Here is a 26,585-nt window from a genome sequence, read left to right as displayed (position 1 = left end):
TTTTCCATGTTTTCTTTATTAGACTTCATTACAGGATGGTAACCTTTAATGTTTAAATGTATCAAGTTTAAAGTTTTGGAACCCTGCAGCCATCACCTTAGAAATAAACAGAAGCACTTAGCGCTCAAATAATTCATTTTTCAGATGCTGCCAAAAGCATCCACTCATGTGGATGTGCAGGGGAAACCCTGGGCTAACTTAGCAAGCTGATAAGCAGCTTTGTGGAAACCAGAAGTAGGAGGGCAAGAAAACACAGCTGTAGACAATCGAGAGACCAAGAGAAAGTCAGCATCGTTATGAATACGAAGTTAACTTTTGGTCATGTGACACACACAAGATCCACAATGTCGGTTGTTGGCTTTATAAAATCTAATTTTACCAGTGCTTCAGATCCTCCATGACACCTGCTGTTTAACACCTTTTGCTGAATTAAAGGAATATTTCAAACATCACACACAGGCAAACTACAGTAAGTATACACCAATTACATGTAAACAGGGTCAAAGGGAGTGATCAGAGATGATCAGTTTTGGGCAATTAGTTCAAAAGGGTGGGACATTAGAATTGAGCTTGTAGCCCAATTCTGAACTTTGAACTCCACTAAGCCTCCTAATTTGATCATTACATTGGAGAATGGAAACTGTGTTCTCAGAGCTGGGGAAATTGAAAAAGCTTTTGAGATATTGGTATCAAAGTTTTCATGTATCTTTTGAACATAATCAATATAAAGGAAGACAAAAAAATAATAAAGTAAATCTTCCACTTTTACTTCTTTAATTTTGGCACATGTTAACAATCAGCCCACAAGAATAGCATACAGGTAAAAAGGTATCATGACTCATTCTAGCATTCATATTCAAGAGGCATGTAAATTTTTTCATTAGTCAGAGGTGAAACCCCAATGCCTCAACATGTACACAAGTTGCATTTCATTTTGTAAAGTAATTTAGTATATACAGCAAAACACATCTCCACAGTCTCAGTAATTGTATAATTTTACAGTTTTGAAGAATGTACTGGACATAATGCATAGATAGTTTAGATGCCGCTAACTTGGCAAGTGACCATGTTTATTTATGGTTTAATATCCTCAAGCATGAAATGTTTATTACACAAATATAAAAGCTTCAAAGGTTTGAGGAAAAAAATCACATAATATGTTACATTTATTGGTCAAATCAAGAAATCAATAATTGCAACCCAGAGCTACAGGACATCCACATAGATTTTCAGTTACTGTGGCTGACTGGAGAACTTATGCCTTCTTTTTTCTTTACTATTGTAGTGCACACAGTGAGATACTCATTGCAATAGTAAGAACAATCTAAACAAAATCTGCACTTTATCATCAAGATTCATTTTAATTTACATTGCCTGTTTTTGAAGTCTTATTCAGTGCTCAGTGTTCCTTCAGTGATGACCACTCTGGTTTCTGTAAAGGATTCAAAAGTGGCTAGGTTGATCCTCTCTGAAGTTGCTGCAGTGTCTGACTTTTGGGCAGTCTTTGAAAAACTTAATGACATGGAGCGAGGGGACATAAATGACACATGGTCCTCTGTCAGGGCACTCTCAAGAACAAAACATATGGACTGCTGAAGCTTCTTCTGGAATTCTTCACACAAGAAAACATAGAGGATGGGGTTCAGGCAGCTGTTCAGAAAGGCCAGGCACACAGTCAGAGGACCCCAAATTTTAGGAATGGCCCAGAGGTCTGGGTTAGTCATAGACATTAATTCTACAAAATTTAAAACGTGGAATGGCAACCAGCAGATAAAGAATGCAAAAATGATGGAGAAAATGATTTGGCAAGATCTCCATTTCCTTGTTCTTGGCATGCGCATTGTACGCATTCCTATGGCCACATAAGAGACAAATATTACCAGGAATGGGATCACAAAGCCCATAACAAAGCGAAAAGTGTAGAGACACCATTTTTGTTCATCTTTTATAAAATAATAACAGGTCCTCTTCTCTGAAACAGTGCGAAAAGCAGCATAAGGGGTGCTACAGACCGCAGCAATCACCCAGATACCAGCTGATATGAGCTGAGCTTTGCAGACTGTGCGCTTGTTGTGCGCCCACACCACCATCCAGATGGACAAGCAACGATCCAGACTCATGGCTGTCAGAGTGAAGATACTGGCAAACATGTTGACTACACTCACAAAGGTGTTGAGCTTGCACATGAATTCTCCAAAAGGCCACTGGTGATTCTGAGAGAGAGAAATGATTGAGAAAATCAGGAAAGCCGTGAAGAGGAAGTCAGCTATGGCCAGGTTGAGAAACCAAACTGAGTCGACTGTTTTCTGCATTTTGAAGCCTGTCACATAGATGACCAGCCCGTTGCCCAGAGTTCCAACTATGAATATCACACAGTAGATGACAATGGAGGCTGTTTGGATGTGTCTGGAAGCTGCATCCAGTCCAGATGATTGATTTGCAGGGACACTGATATTATCTAAAAACATCAACAACTTTATTCAGTTTATTAAGAAATTATATCACCTGAATGCAGTTTTAAAAAAAAGCCAATATAGGTTTAAAGTATCTTACCAGTCCTCATGTTCCTTTCAGCTCAGAGAGGCTGCCTTTATCCTATGTTGAACTCTGTGTTTGGCTGCTTTTATTTGCTCTTGTTACTCCTCCCTCTCAATTTATGTAACAGAGGTCAGAAACACATCCGAATATGCTTACGCAGAAAAAGCAAATAAATAAAAAAAATTGCATGATATCATATTTGCTGGAAATAAATCAATATTTTTCTGATTACACTGAAAATGTTGGACAATCCTTACTAGAATAGTGTTTATTGCAGTGCATTGTGTCTGTGTTGTATAGTTCATGAACTGATTGTATTTACATACATTTTTCTCCTGCTACACTGGACCCACTTTCACAGATCCTCACAGACTCTGTCACCCTCTGACCTCTCACGTGGACAACAACAAAAACAATAAACCGACACTAGTTTATGAGTTTATTGCTCAGTTTATCAAAAACGCACCAAACAGCAGTACTCTCCGAGGCTGCGACTATTAAATGTCCATACAAATAGTAACATCCGATAAAATATTGATGCTGTATGGAAGTACTCATGGATGGAGAGGTGGGAAACATGTAATTGTGTGTTTTTGTTTCTTTGTCAGGATCCACATAAGCTGTGCCATATAGCACATCAATTCTTCTTGTGAATTTTACATGGGTTTGCATATTTGTTATAAAGAATAATGTGGTTAATCCAGTTTTGCAGGTAGGACACACTGACATACATGGATCAGAGTCTAAAGTCACAAGAAGTCATTTGCATTTTACCTTGGGTTGTGTCCTGGTAACAGTGTATTTCTTTCTAGCATTTTGCTTATGTAAACAAAACTGTGCAAATGTTTATGTAAATTTACCTTTCTGGAATAAACTCAGGTTTTTCCAGTCCAGCTCCCATCCAGTGGTCATACATTTGGCTTGGGGGGGATGCTGCTGGTGGAGGAGAGCATGCAAAAAGGTGGCATGCATGACAGTTGTGCTGGATAGAAGCCCTTTAGAAGTGTGATGTCATTGTTGAAGTTCTGAGAATTGTAGTAAGGGTGAGTGATGGCCTGAGGTGAGGTGAGGATAAACCAAACATAAATCACTCCTAATCTGTGATAAAGAAGATGCATACGTAATTGGTGGTAATGCCATTTAGACAAATGGTCACATTTTACTAAAGAGATCTTTAGTTTGTGTTTTATGGTTACTTACTCTAGAAATGTACTTGATCTGAATTGGTTCACTATTGAATGGACATTCATGTTTTCCCAGGATCACATGGTAGTGTGATGGACTAAAGAAAACAAATAAGACAGGAGCGTTATTAGAGTGTTGCAAGATTTATTGTCTCATTATGGGAATCATTAAGTGACACACAGCAGTGACAACCCAGCACTGGTTGATTGAGGAACATCCACAGACCATCCTGCAATAAAGAAGATGTAGTCAGGTGGTTAACACATAACTTATTTATAATGTAGTTTTCCAATTAAGTGTAATATTTATTGTCTCATGACTGTCATGGACTAACGACTTTCCTTGGATTTTCTATTTTGTTTCTTGGAACATTACAAGAAATTTCAGCATTAAAGCTCCTTTTAGTTCAGATCCACCTTACTCGACCTGCATTTGGATCCAACCCTGCCTGCCACATAGCCACACCTTGACAGTTATGAATTTGACACTGTAAGGTACATTTCAAGTGTGTGGAGATTAACCTGAAGTTATGGACTGTGAAAGGCAGTGGTTACTCCACCAAACTTGTGACAGGTGCGTCTTGTCTGTTTTACATTCACCTTTGCTGTAGGCTGGGTTTGCATTTGCTTTGGGTCAAGATAGAGATGCATGGATGATGATGATTTCATACTGCTGTGTAAAGAAGCTGGCAAATGTTCATGTAATTTGCTGAAATTTGCTTATGTAAACACTTCTAAGAAGTTATCAGTCCATATTTTATTAAGACAATCAAGTGTTCTTTCTTTTTTTGAGCAGTTGGTCCAGATGTCCTGTATGTGCCAAATGGGCCAGATGCTGCCATCAGAGGTGCTGCTTGCCACCAGGCAAAATAAATGCTTGGGCCCTCAAGGACTGACAAACTTTAAACTACAGCAATGTGTGTGCGCAGTTTTCAATGGCAGTGGGAGAGACTGCACCTCCCTCAGTGGGCCCCACACGGCTCCACTCTCTCCTCATGCAAGTGGTGCATGATCCTGTTTAAACAATCCTAATGACAACCATGAAAGCTGCTCAGTGAAAATAAAGCAGTTTATTTTTATTTTTTAAAAAATATTTAGTTAGTTCCACTTTTAGTCATGCACAACCAGCTGATTCATGGTTTAATGCTAAAGTGTGAATGTGCTGAAGGGGATTTTTCAGATTACTATCTTCATTTTTGTTTTCAATTTAAAACTGATACTTTCATGGTTTGTGGTACACTCTATTTTACATACTGTGTTCCACATTATGGAATGCAATAAGTCAGGTGCACAACACTGTGATATTGTGTCAGATAAAACAACGGTTCGTGGTTAGCAGGGTGTAAGTCAGCTTTATCACGCAGGCAGACAAATACACTTCCTCAGCATGTTTTTATTCACAGTTTAAAAAAATGTATAAAGCTCAATCAAAGTTTAGTCTCTTGTGACAGTTTAATGGATGCTTATACTAATAAACATTAAATATGCTGGAGCATTAAAAGCTTACATAACAAATATTAAGCTGTTCTCAAAGGAAAATTTAACAGTTGACTTTACAGGTTTGATTCATTTAATCAACAACTTAACAATCAGAAGCTGAAGCTGCAGCACAACATCACAGGTTTTCCATTACTATGACTAATTTAGATTTCCTGTGTGGTTCTCTCTGCAATAGTAAGAACATTTAAAAGCAAACATTAGGTAACAAATTAACACATAGACATTTTAGATTTACACAAATTTACCATCTGAATTATCTTGAGATTAAAATTTTGCATTAAAAAAATTTCAATTTACAATTTCTGCTGTTGAGGCATTATTCAGACCTGGGTGTCTCTGCAGTGACCGCTTTGCTTTCTGTGAAGGATTCAAAAGCATTTGGGTCTATGTTCTCTAAAGTTGCAGCAGCATCTGATTTTCGGGAAATCCTTGAAAAGGTTGATGATATGGAGCGAGTGGACATAAATGACAAATAGTCCTCTGCCAGGGCACTCTCGAGCACAAAACATATGGATTTCTGAAGCTTCTTCTTGAATTCATCACACATGAAAACATAGAGGATGGGGTTCAGGCAGCTGTTCAGAAAGGCCAGACTCACAGTCAGAGGACCCATAATTCTAACAATGCCCCAGAGGTCTTGGTTAGTCCTAGCCTTCAATTCTATAAAATTGAAAACATGGAATGGCAACCAGCAGATGAAGAATGCAAAAATGATGGAGAAAATGATTCTGCGAGACCTCCGTGTCCTTGTTCTCTGAATGCGCATTGCACGAATGCCTATGGCCACATAAGAGACAAATATTACCAGGAATGGGATCAAAAAGCCCATAACAAAGCGAAAAGTGTAGAGACTCCATTTTTGTTCACGTGTCATGTTTGCAGAATAACCACAGAATCTTGACCCATTGCTTTCCCAAACAGTGCGAAAAGTGGCATAAGGGGTGCTGCAGACAGTAGCAGTCATCCAGATAGCAGCTGATATGAGCTGAGCTTTGCAGACTGTGCGCTTGTTGTGTGCCCACACCACCACCCAGACGGACAAGCAACGATCCAGACTCATGGCTGTCAGAGTGAAGATACTGGCAAACATGTTGACTACACTCACAAAGTTGTTGAGCTTGCACATGAATGCTCCAAAGGGCCACTGGTGATTCTGAGAGAGAGAAATTACTGAGAAAATCAGGAAGGACACAAAGAGGAAGTCAGCTATGGCCAGGTTGAGAAACCAAACTGAGTCGACTGTTTTCTTCATTTTGAAGCCTGTCACATAGATGACCAGACTGTTGCCCAGAGTTCCAAGTATAATTATCAAGCAGTAGATGACAATGGAGGCTGTTTGGATGTGTTTGGAAGCTGCATCCAGTGCAGACTGACCTGTAGCAGAATTTATATTATTTGAAAAGAAAAAGGAAAGTATATCATTACAGACAGTAATCTACTACAATATAGAATATGCACTGAAATCCAAACTAAGAGGAATGAACTCTCATTTAACAGTAAATCACACCATGTGCATCTCTTGTTGCAGTTTAAAAGAAAGGCTAATATATGTTTAAAGTATCTCACCCATCCCCATGTTCCTTTTAGCTGAGAGAGTCTGTCTTTATTTTAAAGTTGATCTCTATCGGTTTTTTCTATTGCTATGGTTGCTTTTAGTGGTTTTTTTTTTTTGTTTGTTTGCAAGATTCTACTTGCTCTCTGACTTTATTTACTCCTCCCTCTCATTTTTTGTAGCTTTAGATTATGCAATGTCATACAGATACAGAAATGACAAAATAACAGGAAAACATCAGCATATGTTCATGCAACAACATAAGACTGCATGATATTACTTGTTTGTTGTTGGAACTGAATGAACACTTTTGTGATCATGTTCAAGAGGTTGGACAAGTCTTACAAGGGCATTATTTATTGCTGTGTACTGTTCTTGTGTTGTATATTTGACTGTACAGAATAAGTGTTTGCAGTTTATATTTTTCTTCTAATCAGCTATACTCACTTTCACACATCCTCACAGACACTTTGCAGCTCTCTGTCTTATCAGATGGACATGAAGGACAAACTGGCTGTTTAAGCATTTTTGCTTGATTTATCATAAATGCACCTAACAGCAGAATGCTGTGAGGAGCAGATACCATTAAATGTCAATACAAATAATAACATCTAGTAAAACACTGATGCTGTATGGAAGTACTCATAGATGGCGAGGTGGGAAACATGTAAATGAAAGATTTGTTATTTTGTTTCTTTGTCAGTGCCCTCATCACATGCAGCGAATGCATCTAGACCAGGGGTATTCAAATAAAATTTAAAGAGGTCCAGTCAGACAAAATTTCATGAGGCCAAGGTCCAGAAGTCCAACTATTTAATGTGATATATATATATATATATATATAATATATGTATATATATATATATATATATATATATATATGAGTGACTATTGTGTAAAAATAACTCGACAAAAGATACCATTTAAAAAATTGCATTCAACAACCAACTGTTCACAAAATAGCAGCACTACGTGTTTAATGTGTGTAATATTAAGGAAACACATGAACATCAACAAGGAGAAACAAAAAGAAAAACACGAACTCCAAAACTGAATAAACTCTACAACAAACTTCAGCGTCAGTGCAGAACACGTGGTGTAAAACATCAGAACACAGCGAATTTTGGACAAAAACAAACTGAACTCTTTGAAGGAATCAAAGCTCACTTCCAGCTGCATCCTAATGTTCTCACCACATGAAGTTGCTTCTGGTTTGGAGCTGCTCGGAGAGCTAGCTTTGCGGCCTCTGTACACAACCTACTTAAGTGGCTGACCATTTATGCTTGTGTAGCTGGATTGTGTGTTAATTACCTTGCGGTCGCGTGCCGGTGTTTTATATGCGGTGCCGGCTGGGACTTTTTTGGTCCTCGCTCTTTGTGCTCAGTTTTTTTGGCTGCAAACATATTTGTCCGTGTTTGTCCACTTTCTTCATCCATTCCAATAGTTCCAGCAGTCTCTGACATTTGTGAGTCCTTATATTGATGCTTTGATTATTAGTCCTGATTGTTATTCTCTCACTGATGAATTCAAAAACTGCAGCAAAAAGTAGCCAGAAACGCACAAGGACTGAACAGGTTAATCACAACTTGTGGGCTGTGTGGACCCGACATGTAGTTTGATTTCTCCGGAGGCGCACGTCAGGTTACGTTGAGGGATCAGTGTGGTTTCTTGGCAGACCGCTGCCATTACTTTGCGGACCGATGCGGTGAGCACGCACACGCACGCACAGGGTTGCCTGATAGCGCTTCCAGCTTAAACTGTTAAATAAAATTACAAAAACAAAGGTCATTTTATCTATAATTTCTGTTAGTTTTAGTTATTTTTGTTAACTCACAATACTGTTTTTTGCTTTTAATTATAGATTTTATTTATTTCAGTTAATGAAAATGTTTTTTTCTGTTTCAGTTTTCATTATTTAGTTTTTGTTAACTATAATAATCCTGTTTGTTACAAAGTTTACCAGCCGACAGGAACCAGCTTGGTGGTATCACGTGGTATAGCCAAACTTGCATGCAATTGGTCAGTGGGTTTGTTTGGACGCTTCGCTACTACCGTAAGGACTGTAAACCAGAAAGCGCTCAACAAGATTTTAATTAAGTGGTTATTTCTGTTTTGGGATTAGGTTCGGGTCCGCTTGAGACATCATTTCGGTCCAGATCTGGACCGAGGTCCGCCTATTGGTGATGGCTGATCAAGACAGTCAGCTAAACTCTTCCTGAATATCAAGACTCTGAGGAAAGTTGCTTTCTTGTCCACAGGTTTATTGACATTAAGGAAGTGTGAAACTAAAACACACAAAAGGATACATCACTTATTCAGTCTTTGCTTTTCTTTTTAACATGTACACATACGATTAATGTAAATAAATGAAACGATTCTCCACATGAATTAGCTTCTAGTTCTTAACTGTTGCTGTTCTACACAATCTTAACTTACGCCGATAATATGTAATGATTTCCCGTGTATATATGACGATGAACTAGCATATTTATCGTGGTGATGAATCAACAGCAATACTATGACCTTGCATAGAACATTCACAAATATTTTAGTTCAAACTTCACAAACCAAAAATTCTATGAACATAACAATCTGCAACAAAATATCAAACATAACATACCCACGATGCTACGTTCAGAGCGAAGATGTATGCAGATGTTATTGGATTGACTGAACACATGGATAACACTCAGAAATCTCACTCTTGACCTACTTCCTAGTTGAGGTCACATGACACATAGTTGGGCTGTACCTCTTAAAGGGACAGTCACGTATACAGATACACCCACTAAAAAACACTCAACAGCACACTCCCCGCCTGGCGTGATCTCACGCCACTGCTAGATTACAACAGTTCTTAGCCATGTGGAGAGAAGAGAAGCACTATCTCAGTGACAGGCCTGAGAAAGACTGAAAAAACCTCCTGCTTTGCAGACCTTCACCTCAACTTTCCGGACTTTGTCATCTTTGCTCGGGAAAGTCTGCGTCACAAGTCAAAGAGGCCATTCGTTTCTTGGCGACTGAATGTTCTTAAGGAGTACGACACTTCTGTTTTGATGTCTGGATGAGCTACCAGACACTTTCTGCGTGGTTGCAGTGTTGGGAGAAACTGTTTCCGCCATCGGTCCAGAAGGTGTTAGACAAATGCTGGACCTGCGCCACTGATGCTTGTAAAGGTCTGAAGCTCCAAACTCTCCTGCAGGTGCTGGAGCGATGTTTATCTTCTGAGTGAGTAAAGCAGCAGGCGTCAGGATGAATGAGTCATCGGGGTCAGTCGTCACAGGAGCCAGAGGTCTGGCATTGATGATTGCTGCAACCTCCGACATGAAAGTTGTCAGCACTTCGTGGGTAAGTTTGTCTTTCATCTGGATGAACATAGAGTCAAGAATCCTCCTTGCAAATCAATCATCCTCTCCCAAGTTCCGCCAAAATGAGAGGCGTGAGGAGGATTGAAAGTCCACACTCAGCCTTGATCTGACAGGTAAGTTTCACTGTGGTACTGTCAATGTTGGAAGGTATATTCATCTCCTTACAAGCACCAATGAAGTTGGTGCCACAATCCAAGTAGATGTGCTTGACTGGTCCGCGAACTGCAATGAATCGCCTGAAGGCATTGATAAAGCTGGATGATTCAAGGGATTCAATTACTTCAATGTGAATGGCTCTCACACTCACACAAGTGAATATCACAGCCCAGCGTTTGCTGTGTGCAAGACCACCTCTAGTCCGTCGTGAACAGATGATCCAAGGACCAAAGACATCAAGTCCAACATGTGTAAAAGGAGGATCTGAAGACAGGCGAGCTGCTGGGAAGCCATTTTCTGAACACTAACAGGAGCTCTAAGACGTCTGCAAATCACACAACGCTGCTCGTTTTCCTCTTCCCACCAATTATCCAGAAGCCGGCTGACCGAATGGCACCTTCAGTAAAGAGTTGGCCCTGGTGCTGTACCTGCTCGTGGTGGTGTCGGATGAGCAAAGTCACAATATGATGTTGTCCTGGTATAATCACTGGAGGTTTTCTCATTTTGACCCAGGTTGGAATGTTGAAGGCGACCTCCAACCTTTAACAGATCGTCAATGGCAACAAAGGGGTCCAAGTTCTTCAGAGGGCTGTTTTGAGGAATCTTTTTCTGTTCCTGGATGCACTTGATCTCCTGGCAATAGGTCTCCTCTTGTACTGTTTTAATGGTGATGGCTGAAGCTTGATTCCTCTCCTCAACACTGATATCTGCCTTGCAGTAATGCCAGCCTCTACAGGAGTCGCTTCTGGCTACCTTGACATGGAAAGATGTGCTATGTGCACAAGGTGGGCCATCGCATAGGTGAGTGTCTTCCAGGAAGAAAACCTGGCAAATCGTTGGGAACCCAGATGTTCAGGGGATGTGGTTGTGCTCAAGGTAGATGCTAGAGGTCGCACATCTGGATCTATGTCTGGCTCAACCAGATCGTAGCTTCTCTCAGAGACCACTAGCTCAGGTAAGTACAGAAACTTAGGTCCAACCAACCAGTTGGTATGGATGAGTTAGCCAGCAGCAACAAAACGAGTTGGCATGATCTGCTGGGTTCTGATCTGTGGGTACAAAGTACCATTGGTTTGAATTAGATGATTTTCTGATCCGTAGTACCCAATTGCTGACATAGACGTAGAACCGTCTGGTTTCATTATGGATGTAGCCCAGGACCACTTTACTATCCGTATAGTAAGATACAGTGTCGAGCTGAAAGTTCAGTTCTGTGGACACTAGGTCAGCTAGCTCGATGCAAGCACTGCTGTGTAGCAGAATGGATTCTAATTGGTTGGCTGCTATGACTGGGCGGTCATGGTATAAAAGGGCGGCGTGTAACACCATATTGTGATCTTGCTCTCGGTGATGCACACGCTTCCGGGTTTTCATTCACGTTTCTCCTAGCTGTAGCAGAGTATGCTGGTGGTAACCTTGTAGCCCTCCCTCCATAAGCTTTGGGTATGGTATGACTCCCTTTTTTATTGAATGCGAGATTTTAATTCCTGTAGCTTATTTGCCTTTTAATTTGTAGGTAGTAGCTGGGGAAGCCCCATACAGGCCAATTTGGTCCCTGCAAGCATTGATTGACTGGTATGTAATTCCGCGGGTTTCTGTTTACATTCAATATTTTCGCCAGTCATTTTTAATATTTATTGTGTTATAGGGTGTTTGGGCCTGGGTCGGCGGCGTGTTGCTTCCACGGCGCCGCCATCGCTTCCCCGGGATAAAGCTACAGTGTGCTGCTGTTTTGCCTTTCCCCTTTTTTTATACAAGTGTTTATGCCCACTGCCTTGCTTTAATATTGGTGCGATCCCTTCGATGTTGTGCCGGCAGGAAGACGGCGCAGAGGAGAGTTTTAAGCACTATTGTTATGTGCGGGTGTGCTTTTACCTTGTTTATTGCACGCCTGCTGGTTTTAAGGTCAGCGGGTTGTGGGGATTTTATTTGAGAACCGGGGTTCTATTAATGTGCGTGTGTGGTGAGTAATTTCTCACCCACACTGTTTTATTATTTGAAGACTTGTTTTTATTTTGCTGATTGTTTTTAAGGTTGATTAAAATTGTAATTTGTTTTATTTCTTTTATTTAGGAGCTGACGGCTGCCGTGATCATATCTGGGTGCCCCCTGGTGGTGGGATCTATTTTTGTGTGCCGTGACTGACTGTCTAAGACTTCGTGTGGCACTTAGGTTTTGTGTGTGCGTGTGCTGGTGACGGGTATTAAGTATTCACGTGTGCGGTGGTGATATTCAGCCCTTCCTCAAGCACCTCATTCGACACGGGTAAGCCGCAGCTCCCAGTTCATTTTTTTATATTGTTTTATGCAATCGTTGTTTTATTGCTTCTTATGAACAAAATAAATTATTTTGTTTTATATCTTACAACGTCTCTGTCTTAAGTGAAACGAACCTGAGTGTCCTTCTTGTGCTGGTGAATTGGCGTCTGTTGAAGGAATATTTCCCTGGGTGGAATCCAGGGTGGCGTTTGTCGGTTTCTTTTTGTTTTTATAAGCAGATTCGCTGTTAGTGTCCTTTGAATATTTTGAAATACAGATCGATCCACCTTACCATCACCACAGCTGCACAGAGCTCCAATCTGGGAATTGTATGCTCCGGACGTGGGGCTAGCCTGGCTTTGCCCATGACAAATCCAATCTGATTGCAACCTCCTGTGTCTGTGACTTTCCATTACGCTACGCAGCGATAGCCTTAATCGACGCATCACAGAAGACACACAACTCTTTCCTGGCGGCTGCTGAAGGTGACATTTTGGTGTATAATCTGGGAATCGAAAGGTGAGAGGAGTTCAGTCAAAGATGCTCTCCACGCTAACCAGGCTTCCTCCCTTTCCTTTGGTAGAGGTGCGTCGCCAATCTCCACTACCTTGCGTGAGCTCTCTTAAGATTGCCTTGCCTTGGATAGTGATTGGTGCTGCAAAACCAAGAGGATCGTAAGACTGTTGATGGTAGATAAGACTCCACGTCGACTGGAAACAGTCTGTCTGGAGGTTCCAACCGAGTCCAAGACCTGCATTGCATTGGAAGCTGATTGACATAAAGGTCTAGCTCTTTCAAATTGCTGGCCCGATCAGATGGAGGAAAAGCCTCCATGACCTCCTTGCTATTTGCAGCGACCTTGTGCAGTCTCAGATTTGACTTCGAAGTACATCTTGTGTTTTTTGAGCAGGCTGATGCAGCCTCAGTTGTAGGTAGAGACTTCAGCCCGTCATTACATAGAAGTCATGCATCACGAAATGCTGAACATCATGGTCGACATGGAACTCACCACCTTGAACAGACTGGTGCAGACCGTTGATGGCCACTGCAGGAGAGGGGCTATTGCCAAAGACGTGGACCCTCATACGATAATCGACAATGCCTTTGGAGAGGTCATTGTCTTCATACCAAAGGAAACGTAAGAAGTTCCTGTCCTCCTCTTTGACTAGAAAGCAGTAGAACATCTGCTCGATGTCTACGTGAAGGCAATTGCTTCTTCTCTGAAGTGGATCAGAACTCCGAGGAGTGTATTGTTCAAATCCGGTCCAGTTAGCAGCACATCATTGGGGGATATGCCATTGAACTGGGCACTCGAATCGAAGATAACCCGGATTTGTTTCGGTTTCTCGGTGGTAAACACCGAATGTGGGTAAGTACCACCTTTCTTCTTCTTCACTGAGTGGAGGAGCTAACTCCGCATAGTTGTTCTCAAGTATTTTGCCCATGAAGCTCAGGAAGTGCTCTCTCATTTCAGGCTTCTTGTCAAGGTTGCGCCTGAGAGATATGAGATGTTTCAACGCTTGAGACCTATTGTTGGGGAGCCGTGGGCGTGGATGTTTAAAAGGCAATGGCGCTATCCAGCTATTGTTTGAGTCTTTGCGAAGTCCTTCCTGCATTATTCATGAAGTACACGTCCTGAATTGATGGTGCTACTTGGTTGTTGTTTTAGTTCTTTGAAAGACTGAGCATCCTAGGTGGTCAGCCTCACAAACAGATGACTCCTCCAAGCATGCTGGAAGGTGTTCGTTGGCTGGGAATCCGCCATAACTTTCCTTAACATGAAACACATTTAGACATGGTCGGAAAAGTGAGGGGCGTCCAATATCAGAGGCAGTGGTGAAGAAGGTGCAAACTGTTGATGGCTTGTGCACGTTGCCCAGGCATGCATTGTTGACTATCACACACCCCAAGTCCAACTTCTGCGCGTAAGGTGAGTTGTGAGTGCTGTTCACCTGTTTGCAGACTTTGTGAACACAGAGCATGTCACGGCCCAGAAGAAGCATGATTGGGGCATTTGGATCGGCCTCTGGGATCAGGTGTGCCAATGACTTTAGTGAGGATGGTGGAATGCCACATCGGGAGTTGGAATCTCATCTCTGTTGTTCGGGATGTCATTACACTCTATAAGACTTGGTAATGGGAGGCGAACAGTTCCATCCAGAGATTCCACTTGTAGCCCGAAGCCCTTCTTCCCGATACTTGCTTCACTCCAGCACATGTTCTCAAAGTGTAAGGAGAACTTGAACTTGTCTCGCTGAAGACTTCGAAGAACCGTGAGGTAACTAGCGATCGGTTGCTTTGTTCATCTAAGATGGCGTAGACTCTCTTAGCCTTGTCTCTTGACCCAGATGGATAAACCTTTACAAGGCTTATTTTGGAACACGACCTCTCAGCAAGATCTCCACCACAAACTTGAGTGCATTGGGTTTTGACCTGTGTTGAAGGGAAAGTTCGTCCTCCCGCCGTGCTCCGATGGAGGATCTACCTCTGCTGCCCAAGGTGGTGGCCCAGGGTGAAGCGCTGTTGGATGCTTTTCACTATTACATTCAGCACACTGGATTTTGGCTGTGCAGTTTTGCTACATGCAGTGTGGAGGAACAACATTTAAAGCAAACACGATTCTCCTTCAAGAAGCTCATACGGTCTTCAATGGACTTCTCCCTAAATGCGCGACATTTGCGCAGTGGGTGTGGCTTTTTATGTAGAAGACACACTTTGTTGCAATCATCAGATTTTGAGAAGAGCTGTTCGTTTTTGAGATTGTTTTGGAGAAAACCTCGGTTTTGTGCGTATAGAAACCTCTCTGTGTGTTGACTTCCAAGCTGTCCTCTCAGCCCTTGGACAATCTCCTCTTGAGTGTTGAGATTGAAACTTGGGTCGTTCCGAATGCTTGCTTCTTGACTGATAAAATCCACAAAAATCCAAATGGTGGATATGAAACCTGATATCTTTGCTTGTATGCTGAACCTACTGATGCCCATTTCTCCTGTAGGTTACAGGGGATTTTCGCAGGATTGGATTGATACCTCTGCCGTGTCAAGGAAGGTAAGGCCAGGTAAATCTCCTTCATCCTTGGCTGCCAGGAGTTCGCTCAGTAGATCGCTCAACTTGATTAATTTGAAATAGTCTTGGTTCGTTATTTTGGGAAAGGTCTCAATTCTTTTGAAGAGGGCTCTTTATAATTTCAGCAGACCCATATTTGGTCGAGTCGGTTCCAAATCATGTCAGTCCTGCATCTGGGTGGTTTATGTGGATTGCTCTAATTTGCTCCACATGTTCAGCTGACTCTTTGCCTAGCCACTTAAGCAGAAGGTCCATCTCCACTAGATGTCAGACGTAAACCATGGATGGCAGACTGAAATGATCGCTTCCAGGTTTATCATTAAACTGAGTAAACCGTAGATACAAGCTCCGTCGAGCTAGATATCTCACAAAGTCATTCACATTAGAATCGTCGAATTGAGGATTTGAATATGATGAATGAGGGGGATGACCGCTGCTGTTCACTCGTGGCATGGAAGGTGCACTGGAGTAAAATGGTCATGCTCAAATCGGACCGTTTTTCTCATGAGTGAGCTCCTGATGGACATGAGCCTGCTGTGGAGTCTGGGAAAAGAACTGAGATGCACGATTATCTTGATTTGGAATGAAGGGCTTAGCATCTGGCATAAGGTGCATAGGTAAGGCATCAGTATCCAGCTGTGGCTTTGAAGGAAGGGTGACTTTTTGATGTTCTACATCCAACTGTTGAACTTGGTTGAGAACATACTCTTTAGTTCGTTCGATGGTTTCTAAGGAAGGCATTTCCCAGTTTGACTGGTTGCTGGGTGGGTTTTTTTTCAAATGGCAGCTGCTTCAAGTGCTTCAGCTTCAGCGACAGCTGCAGCTGTTTCCTTTTTGATGCTAAGAATTTCCATTGAGGCTTCTAATTTGGCCTTTTGAAGCTTTAAATTAGCTTCCTCTTCGGCGAAGGCGAGGCGAGCTTTCGCTGCTTCCGCTTCCTGCTTTGCTTTCTCTTGCTTTAGCAGCAGCAGACTCTGTATTTGATGCTCTTGATCGTACTGAAGAACATGAGGCTGGGATCGCGTCTCCCATGTTGCTGCTTCCTCTGTCATCATTGCCTATTTTCTTGTAATGATTTAGAGAGGTGAATGTTTATTGATCGTCCACTAGCTGGGTATAGTGATGTGTAGTCGGATCTTCCAGCTTGCACTGCGATGTCTAGCTCGTTGCGAAGCCGTGGTTTCACTGTACTGCCCTCATCACATGCAGCGAATGCATCTAGACAGTCAGCTAAACTCTTCCTGAATATCAAGACTCTGAGGAAAGTTGCTTTCTTGTCCACAGGTTTATTGACAAAGGAAGTGTGAAACTAAAACACACAAAAGGATACATCACTTATTCAGTTTGCTTTTCTTTTTAACATGTACACATACGATTAATGTAAATAATGAAATGATTCTCACATGAATTAGCTTCTAGTTCTTAACTGTTGCTGTTCTACACATCTTAATTTACACCGATAATATGTAAATTTCCCGTGTATATATGACAATGAACTAGCGTATTTATCACGGTAGCTTGGTCTGATGATGAATCAACAGCAATACTATGACCTTGCATAGAACATTCACAAATATTTTAGTCAAACTTCACAAACCAAAAATTCTATGAACATAACGATCTGCAACAAAATATCAAACATAACATACCCACGATGCTACGTTCAGAGCGAAGATGTATGCAGATGTTATTGGATTGACTGAACACATGGATAACACTCAGAAATCTCACTCTCGACCTACTTCCTGGTTGAGGTCACATGACACATAGTTGGGCTGTACCTCTTAAAGGGACAGTCACGTATACAGATACACCCACTAAAAAACACTCAACAGCACAGTTAGGTTCCCATTAGCTGTGCCCTAAAGCATGACAATCCTTACATGCAAAAGGGGTTGCACATGTAAAACGTGCAAGACATGCACGTTTTACATGTGCAACCCCTTTTCTATAGAGCTAATACAGAGGCGCTATACAAAAAGGGAATTTTTCTGTCACTCAGTTATGACAAGCACAGTGTACTCTGCTGTGATCTGATGAGGGAGCAACATTGGTTAGGAAGACTGGCTCTGTGATTGGCTGCAAACTGGAAAGTTTTGAAGCTGTGGTGGAAAAGAAGTCACTGAACAAACTGTTATGATATATAAATAATACTGACCATCCTCTGCACCTTCTCTAATACACTGATTCAGCTCCAGTGCCACAAGGACAGATACAAGAAAACTTAAATATCATGGTACCAGTGACTGAAAGGCTCACTTCACCTTAGTCTTTAACCTTGCATGAACTAACAAATTCTGAGCCTGTGATTGAAGATTATGAGCAACACTGTTTAGTAAGAAGTTGGGTTCAAGAGTTTGGAACCCGACCAGACATGCTGTCACCGTCCATAATACAATAGATCTATCTGGCAGAGAGGCATCTCCCACTATTAGTACCAACAGTACTACTACTGAGATAAGGGACAAAAAATGTTTAAAAAAACATTTTATTTTTAAAATGCACACTGTATTTATTGGAATTGCATATTTATTTAGAGAAAAGCCTTGGCTATTTAACCATGTAATGGAACAGGTTCTAAATAGAAATACTTTTTAATAAAATAAGCATTTTTTACTTTAGAACTTAAACCATGTCAGCTCTTTCAAACACTATACAAAGTATCCATCCATCCACCCATTTTCTTCTGCTTGTCCGGGGTCGTGGGAGCAGCAGCCTAAGCAGAGAAGTCCAGGCTTCCGTCTCCCCAGCCACTTCCATCAGCTCATTAAGAGGGACCCCAGCGCATTCTCAAGCCAGCCGAGAGATACAATCTCTCCAGCATGTCCTGGGTCTACCCCAGGGGCTCCTCCCAGTAGGACATGCCCGGAACACCTCACCCAAGAGGTGCCCAGGAGGCATCCTAGTCAGATGCCCAAGCCACCTCAACTGGCTCCTCTCGATGTGGAGGAGCAGGGGCTCTACTCTGAGCCCCTCTCGAATGGCTCCACTCCTCACCCTATCTCTAAGGGAGAGGCCAGCCACCCTTTGGAGGAAGCTCATTTCTGTCGTTTGTATTCGCGATCTTATTCTTTCGGTTACTACCCATAGCTCATGACCATAGGTGAGGGTAGGAACGTAGATCGACCGGTAAATCGACAGCTTCACTTTTGCGCTGAGCTCCTTCCTCACCATGACAGACTAGTGCAGCATCTGCATCACTGCAGATGTATCCCCAATCCGTTTGTTGATCTCCCGCTCCCTTCAACCATCACTCGTTAACAAGACCCTGAGATACTTAAACTCCTCCACCTGGAGCAGGAACTTGTCCCTGAACCGGGGAGGTCACTCCACCTTTTTCCAGCTGAGGACCATGGCCTCAGATTTAGAGGTGCTGATTCACACGCCAGCCACTTCACACTTGGCTGCGAACTGTTCCACCACAAGTTGGAGGCCACCACCTGATGAAGCCAACAGGACCGCATCACCTGCAAAAAGCAGAGATGAGATTCTGAGGCCACCAAGGCAGAAGCCTTCTGCCACATGGCTATGCCTAGAAATTCTTTCCATAAAAATTATTAACAGAATCGGTGACAAAGGGCAGCCCTGGCGAAGTCCAACGCTCACAGGAAACGAGTCTGACTTATTGACAGCTATACAGACCAATTTCTCACTGCAGTTGTACAGGGACTGAATGACCCGCAACTATAGGCCAGACACCCCCATGCTTCTGCAAGACCTTCCACAGAACACCCCGTGGTACGTGGTCGAATGCCTTCTCCAAGTCCACAAAGCACATGTAGACTGGATGGGGAAACTCCCACGAACAGTCAAATTTCCTCAAGAGGATAAAGAGCTGGTCCAGCCTTCCATGACCAGGACAAAAACTGCATTGTTCCTTTTGGATCTGGGGTGTGACTAATGAATGGACCTGCTTTTCCAGCACCATGGCCTAGACCTTACCGGGGAGGCTGAGGCGTGTGATCCCCCAAAAGTTGGAGCACACCCTCCGGTTTCCCTTCTTAAAGATGGGGACCACCACCCCAGTCTGTCAATTCAGTGGCACTGCCCCAGATCTCCATGCAATGTTGCAGAGGTATGTAAATCAAGACAGTCCTACAACATCCAGAGCCTTCAGGAACTCAGGGTGAATGTTGTCCAACCCAGGGGCCCTGTCATCAAGGAGTTGTTTAACCACCTCAGTGACCTCATGTCCAGTGATGGGCGAGTCATCCTCCTTGTCCCCAGACTCTGCTTTCACAACAGAAGGTGTCGCGGAAGGTCCTCAAAGTATTCATTCCACCACCTGACTATATTGAAGTCAGCAGCATTCCACCCGCACTATAAACCATGTGAGTAGAGCACCGCCTTTCCCTCCTGAGTAGCCTGATGGTTTGCCAGAATTGGTTTGACGCCGTCCGAAAGTCTTTTTCCATGGCCACACTGAACTCAGAATGACCTCATTTCCATAGGGTTCAGAAGACTGCTATGGATATGCCAACAAGGGAACTGTTTACCCTGCCCGGGATAGGATTACCGGGACCCCACCATGGTGCCAGGCCTGGGGAGGGGGCTCGAGGGAGAGTATCTGGTGGCCAGGCATTAGCCCATGGTGCCCGGCCGGGCGCAGCTCAAAGAGATGACATGGGCCCGTGCACCTGTTAGTCCACCACCCACAGGAGGTATCGTAGGGGTCAGGTGCAGAGTGTGTGGGGCGGTGGCCAAGGGTGAGGCCCTGGCAGATTGATCGCCAGCTATCAAGACTGGGCTGGCTAACACAGAGCTTTACTGTAAATACAGTACAACAAGCTAACCTGTTTATTACATACTAAACTGCAGTATTTTCATGCAGTTTTTGTATAACACAAGTCAGCATACTTCAGTTTGTTTTGCAGTCCTTACCTTTAAATCTAACCTCTCTTCTTCCTTCCTGTCCTCTTTCTTACTTCTTTCTCCATCTCTGAGTGAACGTCTCTCTCTTTGCTCTCCCTGGAAATACAGCAGCTCTTCTTTTAAGTAGCAGACACACTGTGTGACAAACTGCACATTACTTTGTGTGTTTGCTGATATTTGTTGAGCATTAGAAATGTTGCATTTACCTGCCACACATTACTCCTTTTATGCTCACTCCTCTTCAGTAGCGCTAGCTAAGCTGGTTATTTCCCGCGAGCACAACTTATGGACTCGGTCCGGCCCGCTGTAATCCCTGATTATAGCGCTATAAATGATACATAAATTATATGGGTTTGTGTATTTACGCCAGTACGATTGTCTCTTATGTGTTATTATTCCTTCATTAAGGCTCAGATCGTTTGATGTTTGACGGCGTCGAGTGACAGAGGACCATGGCCTCTGTCCCAAATATGGGATAAAGTTTTTCTTATCTCATCATCACAGTGGTTGTTACATGATAGGAGGACACTCCAGAAGCCCCAGCAAAGTTCATGGCATCTGTGATTCTGTTAATACCCCAGTAGCTCTTGCACTGATCACAGCTGAGCAGGAGCAGAGCAGTCTGTTGGAGGTAACAAGAATAAAATAAAAGAATTTAAAAAAAAAGGATGTTAAGGCACAATTATGTCTTATATGCTGGGTTTCCATTAGTACCTACTCAGCACGGGTCGACACGACTTGACACGATGTACCGTACCTGGTACATTAGTACTTGGTACCTGGTACCAGGTAGTGTTGTAGTCAAGACCACCTAACCCGAGACCGAGACAAGACCAAGACCAGAGTGTATCGAGACCGAGACAAGACCAGGACTTTTAGGGTGCCTGACGCTACATGACCCAATAAAATGTGAAACATCAAACTCACTTCTCAAATTGATCTGAAAGATCCACATTCCCATAAAATCCTCCTGATATTAAACACTCACAGCTCAAATAAATATAACCATCTTTATTTAATACTTCTGGGTGACTTCCATCATTTATCACAGAATGTAAACAATTATTCATAGTTCATCACAATAGTCTTAACTTTTCTCTGCCTTCATAAACAATGCATAAAGTTGTGTTGTTTTTAAACCAACAATCTTTGTAAAATGGGTGCTTTTTCAAACCACATAGCTAAATGTGTAAAACTGGAAAAAAAATGGCAAACACTCATCGACAGTAAGAACTAAAGCCTTAATCTCATACAGATTAAAGCTGCAGTATGTAACTTTTATTAAAAATCTGTTTTTTACATATTCTGTCACCATGTCAGTATGAGACCGATAATCTGCGAAAAAATGGAGCTCCTCCACCTCCTCCTTGAACCGCTCCCAGTCAAAAACAACCAATCAGAGCCAGGAGGAGGGTCTTAGCACTGTCAGTCACTCCTTGTGTATGCTGCTCAATGTAGTTTGTGTGCGATACTTCAAGATTGGTATCAATCCTATGCCAAGTAAACACAGGGCCACTATCACAGATGCTGATACCAATACTTTTTAATAATTATTTAGAATTTCCATGAAGTTTAACTGGTTTTGAGATCTTTTCCTTTGGATCATTAATTAGTTAAAACCCAGGATAGAATGGGCAAAGTTTATATGTAAGTAGAAAATACTTTATCAAATAAAAGTTATTGTTCTGAAACAATAGAACATTAACAAAACAATTTTCCCCATACATTGATGTCTGGAATTTTTTTTTTCATAAATTAAGTGTACAAAATCATCACTCAAGAACAAATGCAAACTTTTTTCCAGGTAGATTACACTGATATTGATCAATACTATCGATATTAGGATCGATCTGCCCACCACTAGCTCAATGTACTAATGGCGGAGAAACAACTTACTTACTTCTCTGCCGTTACCATTGGTGGTGGCCATGGTAACTTCAGGGTTCTAGCAAGAAATATTTCTCACCCCAGCGCTAACGCTAATGCTAATTAGTAAGCTAATGCTAACCACTAAATGCCGCTCCCACTTGTTAATTGAGTGATGGGGCCTAAGATTTAACTGGAAAGCAGTAATCAGTGTTTTTGGACGTGTAGTTACATTTCTCGAGGTGCATGTCAGGTTTGGTTCAGAGAGGATTTTCGGTTCTGTACAAAGTACAAATCAATGCAGAACTCTAAATCAGGCCGCAGGCCTTAGATCGATAGAATGATAATTTTTGCATATAATCCAGAAAAGTTACATTTATATATCAAGCATTTAATGTGTCCCAGAGTGCAGTTTCCTTCAACTGTGTTTGCAGAAATCACATAAAAAAAACATACACAACAAAAACATAATCCAGATTTTTTAACAATCAGCTGCTAAAAGCATTTCCTACATTTGAATATCAGCCACCATGTTGTGAGCATAAACTATCATGTTTTTAATGCAACAGTAGGAAGTGACATCATCTTGCTGGGAACTGTAGTTATTTATTCTTGAGGCCTCTCATAGCTCTACTGGTGCTGATTGTGACACCCTAATGTGTAATCACATAAATATTTGTTTTTTGCGGTTGAAATGAGAGAAAAAAGTCACTTTGAGGATGACTTCGTTTAAGTTGTAGTTACACCCTCCATGCCAGAAGGTGGCGCATTGCTCTGTGAGACAGAATAGCGAGGTTGTAGGTCTCCATCTCCAATATGGCAGAAGCGAGGCACTGAGAAACCTTACCAGCCGTCTGTCTCATTATTTCCCTGTGTTTTACAGGTTAGTAACGGTCAAACTCGCATGCAAGGAGTTTTAAAATACTTATAAGGAACACAGCTAAATGTGAATGTATAGATCAGTTGATAAATTCTGTAGTTTGTTACGTTTTGAGCGAGGTGAAAAGACAAAAGGTGCTCAAGTCAGGGAAACACTGCGGGTGCCGTTTTGCACAAACTGCATACCTATTTCAAGCTCCTTTGTAGATAAGAAGGCTCCGTTTTGTATTCTGACATTGTGGATTAGAGTTAACATGCCGTTGGCAGCGATCAACATGTGTTTACTGGTTCTAAGATGCATATTGAGAATGTTAAAACCTAAAGCTAAGCCTGCCAGCATACATGTGTTAGTCCCATGTAGTCTGTGAGCTAGTAAACTAGCCAGCTCTATACTAAGCACTGGTGTATGATAAACAGCCCAGCTGTGAGTATAGAAAAGGGTATCTTGGTCAAAAGCAGAACAAATAGGTAAATTGTCATGTAAAAGGATAATTGGATTATTGGTGAGTTAAAAGCCACTGTATGATGAAAATGTATTAAAGATATTTCTTCCGCATACGAAGGACAGCTATTGTGCTGCAGTTTGAAAATACATGTGCTTGTATTAATAAATATGGCAGAAGCGAGGCACTGAGAAACCTTACCAGCCGTCTGTCTCATTATTTCCCTGTGTTTTACAGGAACATTTAATCTGTTAACAGGCTCAGAACCTGGGTCTGTTACACTGAAAACTAATGTTTGACTATGGCTTTCTGAATACAAGTAGGGCTGCAACTATCAGTTATTTTAGTAATCAAGTATTAATTGATTACTCCGTCAATTAATCAAGTAATTGGATAAGAAATAATTTTTCATTTTAACAATTCATCAGCATATTCTAACTTCCGTACTGCAGATGTTTCTCTATGTGAAACAAACAGGGTGGATGGAGCAGCTACAAAGTTCTCTTTCATGTTGCTGATCAGGTGGTTGATAAAAAACATTTTGACGGCGCCCCTACAACGATTGCTAGTGCTAATGGCAGCCCCCTTTCCCCAGTACACTGTGGTTATAGGTCTGTTCTGGTGGCTACAGCTGACGTAAAGAAAAAAATAACAGCTGACATCCTCTGCACAACATGCAGTCAAAGCTTGGTAATTCTGTTTTCGAACCAGGATCCTTGCACTGTGCCCTATGCACCTGCGCATACCTCCCATGAGACTGCAGTTTTTCCTGAAGCCCCAGTTGTGCCTGTTGTTGCAGCCACACCTGTTCCTTGGGTGAGGGTGGTTAGGGCCCAGTCAATCCTTGCCCCTGTATCTGTTCCTCAGGTGAGAGTGGCCAAGGCTCAGCCAGTCCCCAGTACCCCGTTCTTGTTCTTTGGGTGGGGGTGAGGTGGGGGCAAGGATTGGCCCATCCCAACACCTGTCCCAGTTCCTTGGGTGGGGCCGGCCAAGGCCTGACCTAGTCTCCCAATATGAGAAGTGGCTGTGTACCCTGAGAAGCAGCCCCAGTTGTTGGTAACAATGGCTGGGTGCCCTGCAGTGCTGTCCCAGTCTTCCAATTCAGAATCTGGAGCTCTTCTTCGTCAGTCTTCATCTCATCAGCCTTCAGCTGCAGTTCCATCCTCAGCACTGCTTCAGTCTTCTGCATCTTCACAAGAGCCTTCAGAGTCCTCAGTCACCAGCACCTTCTGCATCATCATCATCATCATCATCAGCATTGTCTGCAGCATCTGCTCATCCATCTGTAGCATCTGTGCTGTCATCTGCATCATTGGCAGCATCTGGGCAGTCATCAGCTTCACCTCGTACCTGCTTCTTCTGCACCAGGGTTATTATAGTTAACGAAAACGAAATTGAAAAAACATTGTCGTTAACTGAAATAAATAAAAACTAAAAAGGAAAAAACGATAACTAATTAAAACTGAATTGTGAGTTTACAAAACTAACTAAAACTAACTGAAATTATCGATAAACTGACTTTCATTTACTTGTTTTTTGGGGTTTTTTTTAAGCCTTGTGGATTGATATGAAATCATTGTTTCCGCTCTCCGAGTTTAAGCTGGGAGCGCCACAGGACAACTGTGTGAGTGCGCATGTGCGTGCGCTCACCGCGCTGGTCCGCAAAGTAATGGCTGCGGTCTGCCGAGAAAGCGGCAGAGTCCCGTATGGAGGTTCTTTGAGTACAAACACCTGCACACGACCACAAGGTAATTAACACACACAATCCAGCTACACAAGCATAAATGTGGACATGAGGTCGGCAACTTCTGTAGGTTGTGTACAGAGGCCGCAAAGACCCTGCAGGTTTAATTAGCGAGCATCTAACCAAGCTAGCTCCAAAACAGAAGCAGCTTCAGGTGGTGAGAACATCAGGATGCAGCTGGATTTGAGCTTTGACTCCTTCAAAGAGTTTGTTTTTGTTTAACACCACATGTAGGCGTTATTAATCTGCTGCACTGATGCTGAAGTTTATTGTGGAGTTTATTGTAGAATTTAGTGAGTTTGGGAGTTCATGTTTTTCTTTGTTTCTCCCTGTTGATGTTCATGTGTGTCCTTAATATTACACAAATTTAGCATGTCTTGTGAACAGTTGGTTGTTGACTATATTTCTTTAAACTGTATCTTTTGTCAAGTTTTCATTACACAATAGTCAATTTTGCGCCTTGAATCTTGCACCTGATCAGGTATGAAAATACTAAAACTAATACTGAAACTAACTGAAACTAAGCATGAAACCAAAAATAAAAACTAATAAAAACGAGCCAAACCACTCTGAAAACGAATTAAAACTAACTGAATTAGAGAAAAAAAAAGTAAAAACTAACTAAAACTAAACTATAATGTAAAATCCAAAACTATTATAACCCTGTTCTGCACCTGAGATGCCATCACCTGATTCTGAATCTAAGCCATCAACTGCATCACCTCCAGAGTCTCCAGCAACTGCACCAACTTTGGAGTCTTCAGCCACTGCAGTGTCGAAGCCCCCTTCAGAGCATTTCGAGCAGCCTGCCAAGCAGCCCCAGTCACCTGAGGAGATGGCTGCATGCCCTGCAAAGCAGCCCCAGTTGTCTGAGGAGATGGCTCCGCACCCTGCTTAGCAGCCTGAGGGGTTAGAGTATCCTGAATGTCCTAGGCCTCTGGGTCCCACTCCGCCCGAGTCCAGAGGGTCCGGAGATAATGGATCCTGCTTTGCCTGAGTGTCCTGAGCCTAAGTCCAGGAGTCCAAGGTCACCTGCGCCAGAGGTGTCCCCTCGCCTCTTTCGTTGCTGGTCATACAGCTGGCATCCAGAGTTTGTCTTTGTCACTGGCCACTCAACCAGCCTCTAGGGTTCATCTGTCTTTGCTGTTGGTCCCTTGGCCGA

The 26,585-nt window shown here is 42.4% G+C and overlaps 2 protein-coding genes across 2 annotated transcripts; both read right to left on the bottom strand.

The window, feature by feature from the left end:
* Window positions 1-1,388: 1,388 nt before the first annotated feature.
* Window positions 1,389-2,468, bottom strand: LOC115793876 (C3a anaphylatoxin chemotactic receptor-like). The gene has a single exon (XM_030749040.1). It carries the CDS (start codon window positions 2,466-2,468, stop codon window positions 1,389-1,391), a length of 1,080 nt encoding a protein of 359 aa, XP_030604900.1.
* A 2,808-nt stretch (window positions 2,469-5,276) lies between these two features.
* Window positions 5,277-6,852, bottom strand: LOC115793877 (C3a anaphylatoxin chemotactic receptor-like). Its single transcript, XM_030749041.1, has 2 exons — window positions 6,789-6,852; window positions 5,277-6,596 (listed from the first exon to the last, which is right to left on the bottom strand). Exons 1-2 carry the CDS (start codon window positions 6,796-6,798, stop codon window positions 5,539-5,541), a joined length of 1,068 nt encoding a protein of 355 aa, XP_030604901.1. The 5' UTR covers window positions 6,799-6,852; the 3' UTR covers window positions 5,277-5,538.
* Window positions 6,853-26,585: the final 19,733 nt, after the last annotated feature.

The sequence above is a fragment of the Archocentrus centrarchus genome, chromosome 16 (genome assembly GCF_007364275.1).
Source record: "Archocentrus centrarchus isolate MPI-CPG fArcCen1 chromosome 16, fArcCen1, whole genome shotgun sequence".
Classification (NCBI taxonomy): domain Eukaryota; kingdom Metazoa; phylum Chordata; class Actinopteri; order Cichliformes; family Cichlidae; genus Archocentrus; species Archocentrus centrarchus.
The sequence above is the reverse complement of the archived record's forward strand: the minus strand, read 5'-3'. Positions and strand labels throughout refer to the sequence as shown.